Genomic DNA, 18,242 nt, shown 5'->3' with positions numbered 1-18,242 from the left:
GTTGCTGAGAACTCCCCAAAACCTCCCAAACCAACCCCTGCCCTCCCACCTCCAAATCTATCCAACCTTGGGGGAACTTCCAGGAGTGCCCACAGAGCAGAGTGCAGCTCCTAAAGCAGCCAAATGTCAGGAGCAGAAGTTTGTGAAGTCTCTGGGGATGTGGAATTTTGGGGAAGAACCTACAACTGTACATAACTGTGGCCATCTCCTCTGGTTCTTTCCTGAGCATCCCAGTTCCCTGGATCATCAGGAAGCTCGTGTTGTGTCCCACAGTGCTGGGGCTCATCCTGGGCCACTTCACCAGCAGCAGCTCTGAACCAAATCAGCTGAATCCCTTTACTCCATCCCCATCGTGGAGCTTGACATTCATTAAATAACTTCACATGTTGGTGCCAGGGAGTTTGGGGTTGTTGCAGTGCAGTTGGCAGCTCTGCCTCCTAAGCAATCCCAAAAGGGCTGCACTGCTTGTTCAGCAAGTTCCACCTTTTCACCAACTTCCCTTCATTTACATGGACAAACACATCAAATCCCACACACAGCACGTCAAGGACGTCTTCAAAAGCAACAAAATAAAGTCTCAGACCAAGAAAACCAGTCAGGTACAAATCCAATTTTAATTGTCAAGCTCACTTCTAGCTCCTACATTCAACGCAAGGATCAAAAACTACAAGTTTGAGAGTAGAATTTTATTCTATCTCCAGTTTCTGATCGTTTTGGCAGCTGTCAAATGGCAACTTCCAAAATCCACTCGTTTCAGAAGCTTTTCCCTACCTTGCAATGCCAGGTGAAGCCCACAGACTCTCCCAACAGCTCTTGACACCTTTCAGACTCAGTTCTTTGGCAAAAGTTACACAGAGCATTGTGCGTATATAAAGAGCTTATAATAAAACTTCTTTTACATTCTAATTGTCTTAAACCTTCACAGAAGTATTAAAGTGCTCAATCAACTCTGAACAAACCCTCCTTCCCTAGTCAGCTACTTCCTGGAAACGCCTGCACTTAAAGTCAGCAAAACCAGAAGCAAACAAGAAGAGAAAAGGCAAGGAAAAAAATAAAATAAATCCTCTGCAGGATCATGAAAATCCCTTCTGAGACAAGAGGCCTCGAGTCTCACATCTCCCTTCCACCCAAATATTGAGACATAGGTCCAAATGTTCAATCAGTCCAAGCCAGCACAGCTTTTTTTTTTCCCCCCCTTCAAGCTGTGCTGATTTCCCATCAGCTGATTTTTGGCCCCTGACTTCTGTCAGAACAAAAACCCTGCAGAACAGAATCCTACTGATTCTACAAAGAAAACACAAACACTGGAATCACACCACTGAAGGAAAAGAAAAGATACAAACAAGAGTTGTGGTTGATATTTAACCCTCCCTGCTGCCTGGATCTTCAATTCTCTCTGCAACATTTGACACTATCTAAAATGGATCTTTCAAAAAGGCTTTAAATGGGGACATTTTTGGCCCTTCTAAGTGGGGGATGAAGGGGGCATCTCAAAATTATTTCATCTGGTAAAACCTGCATGCCAGCCCACCCCACTACGGCTCTGTGCCCAAGGAAATCCCACCCAGAGCCTCAAAGGGGACCAAAGCCACATTCCCTTGGGCACATCCTGTCCTTCCTCCAGCCCCAAATATTACTTAAACCACCCCCAAGGTGACTTTTTGCTGTGGGGACACCAGGAATTCACCCACAGGTCACGTGTGTGTTACAGCTTTACTCAGCCAGAGGATGACACCTCTGATTGCAGCTTTGCTTCAATCTTTTGACATCTGTGGGAAAAACATGTTATTTCAGCCTCAGCAGCTCCTCTGCACTCCCTGGCTTCCAGCAGGTCCTGAACTGCTGCCTGTCACCTGCCCTTTTGCTGCTGACTGAAGATCAGACAGAGCTGTGCCACCTCTGACTGAAATCCTGCCTGCCCCTGTTCCTACACGCAGCCCTTGCTACAGCTCGGGGTGATCCTGGCACAGAGATGACTCAAAAGCCAGGGGATCTTGGGGAAAATGGTCAGAAACCACGTCTGGGTTTGTACCTGCTCTTGTCAGACGTGGCAGGAGCCGCTCCTGAGGCTGCTGAAAGCCAAATTCCCTGCCTTGATGCCCTGGGGTGCTCCCCCTGACCCTGAGACTGCTGCCATCAGTCTGGTGCCACATGCAGTCGTGGCTTTGCTGTCTGTGACATTGCTTTGCTTGCTAAGCTGAGGGGTTTCCCCTGCAATTCCCCCAGGGATATAAAACCACGGATAGAGGAACTCTCACCGCTCTCCTCCAGAGTCTCAATACAAAGGGTTTCGTAAGAAAATGCAGAAATGAGTTCTGCACACGTGTTTGAGAGCCGTGGGCAGCTCCACAAAGATCAAATTCCTTCTGATCTTTAGTGCAAAGACACCAAATCTGCAGTGGCTTGAGCCTGGCTTAGCATCAGCACAGGAGCTTTGCACCCAAAGCCTTCCTCCCTCATGGCTGGGTTGGTCTCCCTCACCATGCTGGTGTGGGAGGAAAAAACTCTGCATCATTTACTGGGCAAGCAACTGGTAAGAAACATTTCTCTGTGCTGATAAATTAATATTTTTCATCCCTCTTCTTCCCTCATTTCTACTCTTTTGAAAGTTCATCACCGAGGTCCACAATTTTCTGAACATTTTTAGCTGGAACCTGTGATGTGCCAAGCACTGAACTAAAGGGCAGCTTGTTTCACAGTACTCCAAATAAGAAAACTGACCATAGTACAAGCAAAATTAAATAAACTGAAATATAAAAGACAGCAGAAGTTAAGATTCATCCAGAAATATAATATAACATCTGGGAGAGGCAGGGGAGGGGGGGGAACCTGGAAATCAGCTACACAACAGAAACAATGAAATGACCAACAAGTATTGATTAGGTGAAAAGAGGAAAACTTTCATTGCATTCTGTACATCAAAATTAAATGAAAAATTCACATGGTGGAGCCTCGAGACAGAACGATGAAGGTCTCAAGCCACAGGAAGGAGAAAGCAAAGAAAACACCTCGAAGAAAGCAACACATGAACAGAACCAGTAACTGAGCAGCTTCCAAAGGAATAAAAGTGACCATATCTCAAATGAGAAAAAGCAGCACTGAAGCAGAGAACAAATATATGGTCAGGACATGGTGGGTAACACTGACTGCACAAAACACTTGTGAATTTGGAAAGAACCAGGCCTATTTGTATATCTATGCAAAATATATACACAACTCCATATGTATATATGTACACATAGGCACTACTGTACATATGTATATGCAACCTCCACACAACTGCCCTCTGGGTGCAGGCAAAAAATGCTGCAGTTGTGCAAAAACCAACAATTCTGTGTTTGATTACCCAGGAGAAATGGGAGAAAAGATCCAAACTAATGCCCAAACAGCTCAAACCCAGCAGGGGTTTCATCCACAGGGCCATGTGAGCCCAGCCTCTGAACGTTCCCAGCTCATTTGCTGGGATTAAAAATTCATCCAAAACCGTGGGTTGTAGCAGTACACATTGCAACTGTTTCCAAACCCATGAATGTGAGAGAACAGCCACCCTCCCTCCTGCCATGGGTGGTTTAGCAGGAGGCCATCCCACCCAGAACACCAATTTGGGAACGCTGGGAGCACAGGGAATTGCATTCAAAGGCCAGGCCAGGGCTGCCATTCTATGAAACAAGGGTCTGTTCTTAGTGTTGGGGAAGAAAAGGAGGTGGTGCATTAAAAAATCCCCCCCCCACCCTCAAACAAGGGAACACAGGCCAGCTCTGGATGCTCCAAGCACGCAGCCAGGCTGATCTTTGGGGTGTGGAAAGAAGCATTTCCCAAAAAGCTCCAGAGAGCAGCGTCCTCTCAGTCCAGGGCTCCCTTGCTCTGGCACAGGCCCCGTGGAGCTGTGACAGGAGCGCATTGCCAACGTCAGAGCACGAAGAAAGTGGTGGCAGGAAGCTGCAGGGATGGTCCCAGGCCTTGGCTGGCCCCAGGGGCTGTCTCTGCTGCCCTGCAGGCGGGGATCCTCAGTACTCTGCGTCCATGGCATCCAGGTACTTGGCCTCGATGATCCTGGGCAGCAGGTTGTACCTAGGGCAGAGCAGAGGCAGGGCTCAGTCCTTGTTTATGCAGCGTTTTTCACTCTGTCCCAGAGCTCCTGGTGACACTGGCTGTGACATTCACCCAGGGAGGGGGACACAAAGTGGGGACAGCAAAACCAAACAACCCTGCAAGCAAACCCAGCGTTTACGGAACAGCAGGGCCAGGCTCCCTCTGCAAGAGCCTCCTCCCTCCTTCCAGCTGGGGAGGAAAGAGAGCATCCTCATCCTCAGGGGAGGAAGTCACTTTCCCAGAGCTCTGTCACCACCAATCCTCAGGGTGACAGAAATACAGAGGTGAAAAGCCATGACTCCAAACAAGACCATCCTGACCTGGTGTCCGGCCTCTCCACAGACAGAGATGGACAAACTCCACATTCCCATGGAGATGCATGGACAAACACATGTAAAACAAATTACTTACTTAAAAAAATTTTTATAAACTTTAAAAAGTAAATTTACTATAAAAAATTTTAATTAAAAAAATTACTTACCATGAAATTTTTTTTAATTTGATTTTTTGCAAGAACATCTTCACAAATTAATATATTTGGGTTAGAAAGGTACTGTGAAGTTGCTCTTGTAAATCTTGTAAATAAATAAAACTATTCACACAAATGAATAAACTTATATACATAAATTTTAAATAAAAACAAATAATATATTTACATAATAATATTATATACATAATTTTTAAATAAGAACTAACACTACTTTCATACTACCTTCACGCATTAAAATCAAATTTAAATTAGTTTTAAAAAATGTTTAAAAAATATTTTAAACTAATTTTTTATAAATAAAATAGTTTGTATTTTATTATTAAGATTATTTATTTATTATTATTTTATTTTATGAATATTCTTATAGGGTATTATTTTTATTTTATTTTATTGTAGGGTATTATTTTATTTTATTACAGGGTATTTTATAAATAAAATAACCTATATACCCTATTATATTTTATTTTATAAATAAAATACCCTATAATAAAATACAAACTACAGCTCAACAACAACCCCAGCAACAACAAAAAAAAACCAATGCACATTTATGTGGCATTTTCCCTTGTTTAACAAGGAAGTGAATCTTCAGCTGTTAAAAAACTCATAAAGCATCAAAAAATCAGTTTCAGATTTCAACAGCTGTGCAAGAGATCCCAAACATCACTTATTAATGAGAAATACCAGGATCTCCTTAAATAGACCCATCATAGAATAAAATGCTTGAGAGCCCAGATAAGAGACAACTTGGAGAGAAGATTCTTCTGTGGGCAACCAAAAACTCATCATCCCAAAGTCCTGAACCTAGGCCAGGCACTGGGAATAGCCAGAGAGATCGAGTTTTCTTCCAACAGGCTGTTTTCCACTGCAGTCATGGATTTCAGTGGCTTCTCAGTATCTGGCTGAGACCACACCAGTGATCCCCCACTAATGACAACACAAATCATCTTTCTCAAGCTGGTGGATGGATGGAAATGTGGCTTTGGGGACGTGGCTGAGTTCTAGATGGGACACCAAGCCATGCCTCACTCCTTTCTGTTTGATTCTTGAATTTGCTCCCTGGCTACTGTCCCATCTCCTCTTTCTTCCTTCGCTTCTTTAAAAAAAAATTGGAGAAAATATATTAAATTTCTTCAAGTGCCTCATCTATTTAGAGTGCCAAATCTTTGGGAAAAAGTCATTAACTACAGAGCTCATGGATCACGGTGCTGCCTTCTTGGCTGGAGGCCACAGAAACTACATGAAGGCAAAAGAAGGCAGAGGAAGCAAAGCCAAGGGCAGATTTCCATGCTGTGCCAGGCAGCAGCATCCTCCCCTTGGCAGCAGGGCTGATTATCCAGCTGCTGGGAAAAAGCTGCCCTGGAAAGAGAAATGAGTTAACACAGAGGGAATAAACTGACAGCACCTTATTTACTGAAAAGAAGACATATTTGCATATTAGTATCTAGCTCTGAGAACAAAATCAGGTTTTTTGACTGCATTCTCTCCACACTAACTGAGTTTTTTATACCATGTCCAATACCTGAATTTGGCTGAGTGTGCCCCACGTTTTCTGCTCTGCACTGAGCTGCAATTCCCACAAGAGCCACTCATCCAGCACTGCTCACAGCTGGAATATTTACCAGCCACTCATCCAGGCACCACAAGTGCCACCAGTGTGAAGGGCAGGTGAGGCATTACTACCAGAGGAACAATAATTTCTCTGTTTTCCAAGCCTGTTTATCTTTTAAAATCCAGCCCAAATGGCTCTGACATGATCCTGTTGGAAGCCACAGTAGCTCTGACATTTGGTTTTGTTTCAGAAAGGACTGGACCCATCTTTATCAGCCAAGGAAAACACCACAGCAGGTGGTGCAGATTAGCAAATTGGAAGCCCTGGACTTTGGGATCAGAGGCAAAATCTCTGGGACTGCAAGCTCAAAGTCAAGCAGATATCACTGGTACCATGCTGGCCTAAAAATATTCAAGTGGACTGGAAACTTGATCTGTTCCTTCCAAGATCTTTTTATGGCCTCTCATTATATCCAAAGGACTGAGAGCATGAATGATTTAACTGGAGAATGATGGGCAGAGGCTGCTCATGAACCCCAAGGAAGAAATTAGTTAAATTTCTTAATTATTCTCTCCCAATTCTCTCTCTCTGTAGGATATTGTGGGGTTCTCCCAGCTTTAAACATCTATTTTAAGTTTAAATGTGGCAGTTTCACCCAACTGATCACTGACAGGGAGGTCTGGGAGGTCACCACAGCACTGGGTAAGAGATAAGGATCCCTCTCAGGAAAAGTTTCCAACTCTGCTGGAAAATCAAACTGCAAAGTGATAAGGAACATTATCAAATACCACCTAGAGGTTTGGACTATGGCTTCTCAGGAAGATCAGGCATCTCACAGGCACTAAAAAGGAGAGTTTTTGCCTCCTGGGAAGCTGGAAGAAGAGCTCTTACCCACCCAGAACTCTCTGCACAACTCCCAGCAGCAGTGAAATCCTGATTTCTCCTCAGGCCTGAGCAGCTGGTAAAAAAACCCTTGTTATCACTCACTTCCAGGAGCTGCTTAGTCTGGAAAATGCAGAAAACCCTCCTGACCCACTCCCACTTCATGCAATAGCTGTGACTGGAAGGGACCTCTGGGGATCACCCAGCCCAATCCCCCTGGAGCAGGTGGCACAGGAATGTGTCCAGGTGGGTTTGGAATGTCTCCAGAGAGGGAGACTCCAGGGCCTCCCTGGGCAGCTGCTCCCCACCCTCAACATAAAGAAATTCTTCCTCTTGTCGAGGTGGAACTTTATGTGGTTTAGTTTGTGCCCTTGTCTTGTCACTGGGCACCCCTGGAAAGAGTCTGGCACCATCCTGGAGGTATTTATATGGATTGCTGAGATCCCCTCTCACTCCTCTCCACACTGAACAAGGCCAGCTCCCAGTTTCTTCTCTTCTCAGACTTCCAGCAACCCAAGCCTGAAGACACAAGGCACGGGAGGCAGGGAAAAAAAGACAGCCCAGCTTCCTACCTGATGGGGATCATCCCTATCATGATGAGGGGGAAGATCATCTTCATGTAAGGCAGGGGTGACATTCCAAAGCCACAGAGGATGAGGAGCTGCAGGACCTGCAGGCCTGTGAAATAGTGGATCTTCCTCTGGGGCACTCTGCGGATGTAATGGGTCGGAGGATAAGCAGTCTGGGAAGAGAAGAGCCACACGTTAGACATGCAGGGACCTGGATGTGTGACAGCAGAATGGGACAGCAGGGCTTGAGGGAAGTCATCAATTTATACAATTCACAAATCACCATCAGGCTCCTTACAAGGTTCAGCTGAACACAGGATTTGTAGGGTTAATTCCAGCGCCTGAAACCACAGCGTGGGCAGCGAGACCCAGAGGATGAGCGGGCACTGAGAGCTTGGAGAGAGGACAGGACAGCCCTGAGGGCCAGGACTGCCTCTGGAAACATCTGGAGTGCAGTGTGATACCTTGGGAAGCGCAGTAATGAGTTCCCTGAGGAGGATTGGGATTGCCAGGGCTCCAGAGGCAGAGGTGGGAAGGAGAGCAGATGCATCCAGGAGTTGTTCCTGTCCCTGGCTCCTCCACCTGACACCCAGCACCTTGTTATTTTATAGCCTTGCAAGGCTCCAGGCTTGCCCCTGGTGCTCCCATCTCAAGGCTGAACCCCTCTAGGGGCTCAGGAGATGAGGGAAGTGTGGGAAGAAGCTGTGCTCACACTGCAGGGGCTTTCTCAGCTCCTATAAGCCACCCATTCTTGAGAAATAAGGGGGAAAAAAATGACATTAATAGGCTAAATATGGTGGCTTCTTTTGACAGTTCCTTGCTCATGTCTGAGCACAGGCTTTGACTCACTGTCTATACATCAATGAAGAGGATGAGCGACTGTCTGCTGGCACCAGCACAGCCTCAGTGGCTTTTAGATTGTGCCATGACTCATTAAAAGGTTCCCACAAAAGGGAGTTTTCCATATTTGAGAATACTTTTTAATTTTGCATGCCAAAACCTAGAAAATTCCACACATAAATCCTACTAAAACCAGAAGTAATAAGTCACATACATCAGTAGCTGTTCAAAAATTGACATGACATGACAAATGTAATCTTTATTCCAATTTCACAGTTTTGACCTCTGGGGTGTAATATTGGAGATCAAAACAGATTAGCAGAGATGCAGAGCCAAATGTTGGGCTTATTTAGCCCTTGACCCTTGTTATATAAGAGAAGGTGAGCTGGAGATTGCTCCAGGTACCACCTACACTCCCAAACAACACATTTTTAGCACCTGTAACAGAGACAGGTTTAAAAAAATATCTCCCAGGTTTGTTTTCAGCCCACATCACAGAGGTTTCAATAACACAAGTAATTTCATTTTGAGTTTAAAATCCCATCTTGCTGTATTTCACACAAAATGAAAGTATAAAACAGCACCAAAAAAAAACCTGCCTGAAGCTTTGTTGGGGAAATCAAAGACCATAATTTCCTGATGTTGTGCTGATTATAATTTTTTTAAATGCATGCACTCTGCAAATGACACTATCAAATTTGCAGGGATTCCCAATGAGGGGAGAGGACTGATGAGGGGGACTCCATCTTCTCAGAAGGCTAATTAATTACTTTATTATACTATATTATTCTATATTATATGACACCATATTACATTACATCTAAACTGAATCTGCCAAGCACTCACTCTGCACACAACTGCACTGAATTTTGTGACTGTCACACACACACACCTGGCCCTGATACCCCATCACTGTGGGTAAACAATCTCCATATTGCATTCTACTTTGGCACAAACACAGGCACAGCAAGTGATAAAAATTATTTTTCCTTTCTCTGAGGTTCAGAGAATGTGAAACCCAGAAATATCCTTGGGAAGAATTGTGCCTTGCTTTTCTCTGGGAAGAGAAACACGGCGACACGTGACGACAGCACGGCGGGGGTTTCAAACTCCCCCAGAAAAACCTTCACCAAAAAAATCTCACATTGAGAGTTTGAACAGCTGGGCTGCAAACACAACTGCAGGTACCTGTTCCTTGAGCAGCAGAGCCACCCTTTCAAAGAGCTGGTTGCCATCGATGGAGGTCAGGGCGATGTAGAGGAAGAGGCCGAAGAGCACCGGCTTTGGGATCCACTGCAGGGGGAACGGGAGCAGCAGCAGCGACAGCCCCACCAGGACATTGGCCACCAGACTTGTCAGCCGTGTCTCCTTCACACTCACAATCCTGGCAGCAGGAGAAGAGGGGTTAGGAGATGGGAGAACACCCCCAAGATCCACATTTATCCCAGTGGTTGCTCCATGGAGCACACGTGCCACCAGGGAAAGGGAAACTCATCCCCACCACTGAAATCAGCACTTCTGGCCCCGTGCTGACACTGAGGAGGCAGAGCCTGGCTGGAGCCAGGCCAGGCACTTAATCCACAGCTCAAACAGAGCAGCTGGAAAAGTGCCAAATTCCCCTTCTGTAAAGCTCTACAGATCCTATCCTGAACTAAATTGCCCTCGAAACTGATTCTGTTTAGCACAATGCAGAAAAGAAAAAAAACAAACCAGCCAAGAATCCTCTTTCTGGTCAGTAATCCTTCCCTTGCTTTACCCTGGGCAACTGGCTTCTCTCTCAAAGAAAACTCATTGACTTCTCCAGGATATAAGGAACGTCTTGGAGGGAAAAAAAAAAAACAAACAAAAAAACAAACAGAAAGTCAGCAGTCTCCTCCTGAGAGCGAGTCAGCATTTCTGATGGATATGAGGATCTCCCTGTTTACATGAAGGGAATGCTGAGAGCACCACACAGGGATTCTATCCTGCTGTGGGCAAGTGCCTATTACCATGCTAAACATGTCATTAATTAATGCAAATTTTCCAGAGCTGACAGGCCACAAATTGAGCTTTTTTTGAGGGGAAGACTGACAGGAAAGCAGGCAGCAGCTTTAGCAACCTGCTGGAGGGGAGGCTGCTGTGTTTTCTGTGCACTTCAGCTAAACCTGTGAGCATCTCCTCCCAGTCTGAAAAAAATCACCAGAAACAATAGGAGGAAAGGAAACCCACATCTGTCAAGACTACTTACAAGGAAAGAAAAAGAGGATTCCTAATTTTTTTTTTTCTTTTAGAAGGTAAATCCAACAATTCAGTGGATAAGCCAGCGAATAAATCCCCCTGTTATGAGGGAAAATTTTTGTCCGTAGGCTGTTTTGGTGTCATTTAGTGACCTCATTCCCTGGATGAGACCCCTCAAATTCTGAATTGACCCTGTACACAAATTCCTCTGAGGATTAACACCAAAGATCTATCAGAACACACTTCCCTCCTTTGCACATGCACTGCTGGGACTTCTTAATCCCTTCTGTCCTGAAGAAGATTGAATTATTGCAATATGAAGTTGGAGAGCTTTGCTAAGCAAGGTCAGGTTGAACTTCAAATCTGTTTACACTTTCAAGGAGCAAAAGGGGATGAAGGAGCCTTCAACACTTGTATTTGAAGAGGGAGGGAAGGGGTGACAGCCCAAAGCTTGCTCTGAGGATTTGGACAACAAGGCAGAATTAACACCAGCAGTCATGAGACCTAAGGAACAACAGGTCCCACAAACAGCACACAAAATCCTGAGAACAACACTGGAATTCTTCTGTGAGTGATGGGGCAGGGCCTGCAAACAACCCAGGATTACCAGGACAGGATGCACAGAGGTGTTAACCTTTAAGTAACCTTCCAACAGGTTTAAACCATAGTTTTTCTCCTTCCAAAGAGATTTTTTTGGATTCTCTTGCAAGTCTCCTACATCCAAGGGGTCCCTGCCAGTGCTTAGAGAAGCTGAGGGAGAGCAGAGTGTTCCATTCTTGCCAGCTCTGGTGGAACTGGGACATCACCTACATGGACAAGGTTTGGCATTTTTCCCACTGCCTCCAGGTGTGGATCACCACAGAAGTGCTGGAGATGAACAAAGCCAAGCAGCTCAAAGTGCAACTGAAGTGCTGTGCCAGAGAAATTCCAGTCTGGCCACTCCAGAGCTGCCAGAACCACCATGAGCCTCCATGGTGCCTGAGAGAAGCAGGAGTTTAAGGATGCACTGATTTAACCTCATCCAGGTACAGCAAGAGTTCCTCCAGCACCAGGTCAGCCACAGAGGAAGAATTTCTGCTATTTCACACAGAGATCTCCCCTCCTGCTGGGGAGGCTCCTGCCCTGCAAGCACACACAAGTCTGCAAGGGAAGTCATGCAAGTGGAAGAGCTCAGGAACAAAAGGAGCTACAAAATCACATTTCCATCAGATGCAAGGCTGCAAGAGCAAGCTCAGAGTGGCAGCCCTTAGGTAAGAGATTTCTGAAGTTCATGGAATTTTCTGCAGCCATCTCTTAGGGATGCAGCAATCACAGCACTGTGTTTGATCACAGGCAAGATGTACTGCAATTGCTGCCAGCTCCTGCTAATGCCACTTATTAGTTTGGAATATTTTATCAGAACATAGCTAAAATTGCTCATAATTGGCCAAACATGGTATTTTTAAAATTGATGTTCCCAGCCTTAGATTAGTCTTCTGCTAATTCCAGCACCTCATTTCCAGAATAAGAACATCACAGTCACATTAAGTCAACAGAGGAATCCTTGATTTCCATGTGTTCAGAATGTGGTTTGGCCCTTGAGGAAACAGCTCCAGAAAGTCTGTGCTGTGATGGAAATAAAGTAATTAATGGAGATTAAAGAGCATAATCCAGGCTCATTTCCCCAAAATCCTCTAAATATGGCTAGCATGGGATTAGCCATTCCTGAACTTCTCCAAGTGAGCAACAAGAGCCTGTTTGCAGATTGCCACAGGAAACTGAAATCGTTTCTCTACAGGGGAGAAGAAAATTTTGCTTTCAGTGTGACAGATCTTTATCCTTGTTTATATCATCATCCTGTGGGAGCTTTGATTTGAGTGCAGGGAAGGAGCCTGCCAAGGGAGACAGAGTTGATTTTCTAATTGAGCTTCATTTCTTTTTCAGCAGAGCTGGCTAAGAGGGAAAAAAAAAAAAAAAAAAGAAAAGGAAAGAAAAGAAAAGAAAAAAAAAAGATGACTACATTGCTTGGAGCCTCCTGTTCTAGCCCCAGTGCTTTGCAGAGAACAAAAAGCTTAGGTCTCAAAGGGAGTTCAAAGCACTAGGAAACCCTCATTCCCTTTTTCACTCCCAATATCCAGTTCCCAGCACCAATTTGCCTCCAGCAGAGCAGAGCTGTGCCATGAGGGAACACCCTCAGGGAGATCAGGGCAGCCCTCAGCCCTTCCAGGATAATCCCTGGAGCTGTATCTCGGTCAGAGTGGCCAAAAAGGCCTCTCTGGTGCTTTTCTGGGGGGGGACTGGATGAAGGAGGAGAGGAGAAGTGCAGGAATTAGTCCTTAGTTCAGGCAGGGGACCTGACTTGGTCAAAGCAAAGCCAGAATACAGAACCATGACAGTGGAAAAACAGGAAAAGGAGGCACTTGGATATTAAAAGTGACAACAGGAGACACAGGAAGGAGGTTCGGCACATGGGTTTCAAAGTGTGAGTTCTGCATCTCTCAAAGAAACAGAGTGGAGGCATCCCAGAGCAGATCATGGACATGAGGAGCAAGGGCATGGATTAAAACTCTACAGAACTCGAATTTCAAAGTTGACTTTTTTCCTTAAATAGGGTTTAGCATTTATTCAAGAGAGATGCAACTGTAAAAACAACCACCAGCAGCATATCCTAATGGGAATACAAACCCAAGGGACTGATCTCCCAGGAAAAGATCTGTAGAAGACTTACAGGAAACAGCAGAACTCAGCAATTTCCAGATGTGGAAGGCGAAATCTGCCCATCCCTGACCCAAAAATCAGCTGTGCCTGGCTGGGCTGGGCCATTTGGCACCAAAACAAGCATGAAGGCAAGACTGAGATTAAGACAGACCTACTCCATCCCCCAAAGTCAATGATCACTTAGCCTCACTTTTGATAAGTGGCAATGCAGAAAATGGAAACCGAGGCAGGATAATTAAAACTAATGGTATGTGAGTGGAAATTACCACTCCTGTGGTAAAAGCACTCAACTGCAACAGACTGAGATCAAATGGGCCAGATCTGCTCCAGAGCAGAGATTGTTTCATGAGAAAAAGGTTTTTAATTTTTTTTTAATAGGTCTGTGATAAGAATGTATTGCTCAACTCAGAGCAGCAGAAGAGTTGGTCTTAAATAGAAACCCATGACCCAGCCATGGCTTCACACTTGTTTTTGTTTAAAACCCAGAGAATTTAAGCATCTCTTTCCCAAAATGTGGTGGGAGATGTTATGGGAGCTCTGAAATAATGGTGCATTTTTCCTCCCCTTTGTAATAACCACCAGACAGGTTTCAGGCAGTGAATCAGCTCCGGATTCTTTCTGGGGAAAGCATCCGGAGGGATCCGGCCAAAGCATCTCCTCAGCTTTCCACAAGGCTGAAACTGCAAATGGCCTTGGCTGACTTCTGCAGAGGAGAATCTGCAATGGAGTGGGTGGGATCCCTGCAGGATGCTGCCACTGCCCAGAGCATGAACTTGAGTGCTGGAGTGAAGGGGATGAAGCCAAATCGAGGCTCACCGGGTGCATCTTTCCATCACTTTCCCATTTGGAATACAACACCCAACACCCCAACCACGCAAACCCACTGTTCCCAAAGGATTGGGAAGGCACAAAAATGAATCCAAAGAGCTCAAAAATGAATCCAAAGAGCTTTACTTACGTCTCATAGATGTGTCCACTCTCCACCCTCTCCTCCACGTAGGCCAGGGCTCGGACGTGCATGGGGGAATGCGGGAAAGCCGCGTGGATCCAGGGCAGGCCGAAAACCGACAGCCCCGTGTTGATCAGTGCCACCAGCAGCAGGTCCCAGTGATAGGCTGTGCCCTTCACCAACCTGCAATGAGCAGTTGGGGACAGCAGTTACACCCTACAGGCTGCCTCTGTTGAACACTCAAGTTCTAACACACACACACACACACACACATAGAGGTGTCACACCTCTGGATTTATCGTGTGCACAGTGTGAACACTAAAGGAGTGAAATGTGATGGTTTGCTCCCCAAAGTTGTTGTCACCTGACAGAACAATGCTGAGCAGAAAGGCAGCCCACTGAAGTAACAGCCCATGGAAATTTCATCAGCATTTTTCTCCTACATTTATTGCAGTCTACACAAAATCCATGTGTGTGTTTGCTCACAGAGTCCACATAGGGAGTGGATAAAATCCTGAGCATTTGCTGTCAAAGTACTGGCACTCAAGTTTCTTGTTTGTAAGAACAAGAAACTGATCTCTCTCCTTCCCCATGAGCAGGACACGTGCTTGGTATGCTGCAGTAATCCCCTAATTATGTAATTGCTACTGCATGATAAGAAAATGGGACAAGAATTCATTAAACTTCAGCTCCTCCTTGGTAGTCACAGAATTGTGGAATGGATCACAGAATGGCTTGGGTTGGAAGGAACCTTAAAGATCATCCAGTTCCAACCCCCTGCCATGGTCAAGGACACCTTCCACAGTCCCAGGTTACTCCAAACCCCATCCTTCCTCTCCTTGGACACCTCCAGGGAGGACAGCCAGAGCTTCTCTGGGCAACACATTCCAAAAGGTTGCTAGCCAGCCAAGGAGATTTGGTCCTAAGTTCATCAAATGCTGCAGAGCCTCCCTGTTTTATTTTTTAGGGGATGAGGAATCTGACAGCCTTCACTGAGGAGTATGAGCACACCCACTTTGCCAGGACTATGCAGAAAGCAGCACCAAGACTGAACTCACATCTACTTTAACCATTTTTTCCCAGGTCTGTCCCTTTCCTGAATACTCTTATCTTGTACCAACTGCTGAGATATTATGAGTAAAGTTTAGAAAAAAACCTGGGGAAGGATTCAGCTCTCAGACTTTAAGCCCTCCCTGAAAGGTCTAAGGCTGAATCTCTGCCACTGGAGCACTTGACATCCTCACACAATGTGAGGGATCAGCTGAATTCTCTGTAGGCACCACCAGCTGGAAAGGGAGTGTCATTTATGTGTCAGTGCCACCCAAACAAGTCCCACTGAACACCTCAGCACAGACTTGGAGCCACCCATGATACCCCTGGACACGAGGCACATGGAGCTGGTAGAGTTGAGCCAGCACCTGAAGATCAAAGCCATTGTTTGGGCAGCAGAAACCTGGGGTGGGGCTTGTTTTGGGACAAAAGCCTGGTCCCACTGGGAGTGTCCCCCTCCACTGCCTGAGGAGGCTGTGGGGTGAGTGGGTCAGGTAGGTGTCTGTCCTGCAGTGCCTCTGGAAGGTGCTGGCAGGAAGGGTGGGATTGCAAACGCGTTTCCTGCGTTGGCTGACGCGTTGCAAACACAGCCCCTGCTCACGTGCTGCTTTCTCTGAGCAAAGGCACCTTCAGCACCCTCAGGGTCATTGTTTGTTGTCCTCCCCATTCTTTTCAGAAGGCTTTAAGGACATCAACCTGTTGGAATGAATCCAGAGGTGGCCATTAAGATTATCAGAGGGATGGAGCACCTCTGCTGTGAGGAAAGGCTGAGAGAATTGGGATTGTTCAGCCTGGAGAAGAAAAGGCTTTGGGGTGACCTCATTGTGACCTTCCAGGACCTGAAGGCAGCTACAAGAATGATGGGGAAAGACTTTACAAGGGCCTGCAGTGACAGGACAAGGGGGAATGGACTCAAACAGACAAAGAGTAGATTTAGATGAGATATTAGAAAATAATCCTTCCCTGTATGGGTGGGGAGGCCCTGGCACAGGGTGCCCAGAGAAGCTGTGGCTGCCCCTGGATCCTTGGAAATGTCCAAGGCCACGTTGGATGGGGCTTGGAGCAACTGGGATAGTGCAAAGTGTCTGTGAGGGCACCACAAACAGATGGTGTCAAGTCCTAGTTTTTACATCTCTAAAAATCCCTGTCCCAACACCTGATCAACTCAGCCCTGTACTGAGGAGCTCTGAAAAACACTCTGAACAACTCCAAAGAATATTTTAAATTCCTTAAAGACATTCTAGTGGAAAATACCAAAAGTGTAGAAGAAATTCATCTTAGCCAAGAGATGACCCACTTACATACAGATTTATGCAACACTTAAAGGGATATAATAGAGATAAGAGGTGGTCAAAGGAAACTAAATTAGTGTAGCTGAATTTGAGCTTGTCTCCTCTCTCCTAATACTGTGTCACTCCAGCTACAACATGGAGAATGCTAATGGATATTATGCAAGGAGAGAACCCTCCCACGCATCACATTAGCAAAAAGCCCTCAGAGACGTGGTAGTTTCCCTGGAAAAAAGTCATCCACGTTCATTCTTGACATCACATCTGATTGCAGTTGGCACAAAAACATCAGAGGGAATATTTAAATATTGTAACGTCTCAAGTTTGCATATAAGTGAGACTTCTCAGACATTGGACATATTGTTTTATTGCACTTCCACCTTTTCTGCAGTTGGAATTTACCAACTCCAAACACTCCTGATGCTCAGCTGCAGCACGTTGTGCTACAGCATTTATGTAGGTCATTGACTTCTCATTTTTAACAAATTCTCTGTACTGCAAGAGCAATGCAAGTGTCCACATGTGTCAGACACTCCCTAAATATCTTGAGGTGCATCCAAAGACCTTGAACTGTACAAAACATCCACTACACATTCACCACGACACCTCTTGTCTCCCAAACTCTTCCTGAAAAATGCCTTGAGAGTTTTAGGGGATAAACAATGGTACTGGGCAGAGAGTAAAGAAGAAACAGGTTGAGGTGATGAGGCCATGGAGGATTTGTGGTTTTGGCTCACTGTGACAACACCAGGCTTTGGGGATGGTGAGGAGTTAAGCAGCAGAGTTACCTCCACCTGTGACAACAGAAATTCCTAGAAACACATCCTGAATACCTTTCTGATGTTCAGACAAGCTTTGGGCTGGCAGTGGTGGTGACAGACCCAGGGGCATCTCTCTACAGAGGGAAAAGCAGCACCACAAGCGTTACCTGTTCTCTGGGGCGTTGGCGAGGGACGCGACGATGTTCTGCTCGATGAAGAAGAGCATGGAGAGGAGAAATCCCAGCCCCATGGCACTCATCACCGACCCAATGGACAGGGACTGCACAGGGGCCAGCACAAACAAGCTGTCAGAGGCGTTGTAGTTAAATTTGGACACTGCAAAGAGGAGGGGAAGGATGTTAGGAGGCACCTTCTTGTAAAGCCATCAACGTTTTACCCACACCATGAAGTACTGGGAAGCAGGAAAGCAGGCGAGATGCTCTGGCATGTGGGAGCCTGGAGGCCATGGAAGATGGGTCCATCTGCTGGTTTGGTTTATTTTTTATCTCCATCCACTTACAACTTGGCTGCCATCCTGATAGGACAGACCACTGCTAGTCCTAGCAAGGCATTACAGATATTGGAGCAAAACATAACAGGGAAACTTGTTTTCCACAGATGCAACATGTTTTTAGAGAGGAAGCCTTATTTCTAACCAGCACCATAATGCTCAGCTCATCAACCCACAGAGGCATTTGAGAACTTCCTCATCTCCAACAAGCTGTGCAAGGCATTTTAGTATAAAATCTAAATCAAAACTGCTGCTGTTGGAAGCAATCCATGGCTAGGGATAAATCACACATGGCCACGCATCAGTTTGCAATCCAACTGGATGGAATGGCCATCACAATTAA

At 45.7% G+C, this 18,242-nt stretch overlaps 1 protein-coding gene across 2 annotated transcripts in view; it reads right to left on the bottom strand.

Annotated features, from left to right (window-relative positions):
- Positions 1 to 638: 638 nt before the first annotated feature.
- Positions 639 to 18,242, bottom strand: part of SLC4A11 (solute carrier family 4 member 11) — a 92,737-nt gene continuing 75,133 nt past the window's right edge. For both annotated transcript variants that reach the window (XM_084204499.1, XM_084204500.1), the window contains 5 exons: positions 17,556 to 17,724; positions 14,298 to 14,471; positions 9,614 to 9,809; positions 7,589 to 7,758; positions 639 to 4,071 (listed from right to left, as the gene is read on the bottom strand). In XM_084204499.1, the coding sequence (XP_084060625.1) occupies positions 4,008 to 4,071; positions 7,589 to 7,758; positions 9,614 to 9,809; positions 14,298 to 14,471; positions 17,556 to 17,724 (773 nt within the window). In that variant the 3' untranslated portion in view covers positions 639 to 4,007. The remainder of the gene's footprint in view (positions 4,072 to 7,588; positions 7,759 to 9,613; positions 9,810 to 14,297; positions 14,472 to 17,555; positions 17,725 to 18,242) is intronic.

The sequence above is a fragment of the Fringilla coelebs genome (genome assembly GCF_963513975.1).
Source record: "Fringilla coelebs genome assembly, chromosome: 4".
NCBI classification, from domain to species: Eukaryota; Metazoa; Chordata; class Aves; order Passeriformes; family Fringillidae; genus Fringilla; species Fringilla coelebs.
The sequence above is the reverse complement of the archived record's forward strand: the minus strand, read 5'-3'. Positions and strand labels throughout refer to the sequence as shown.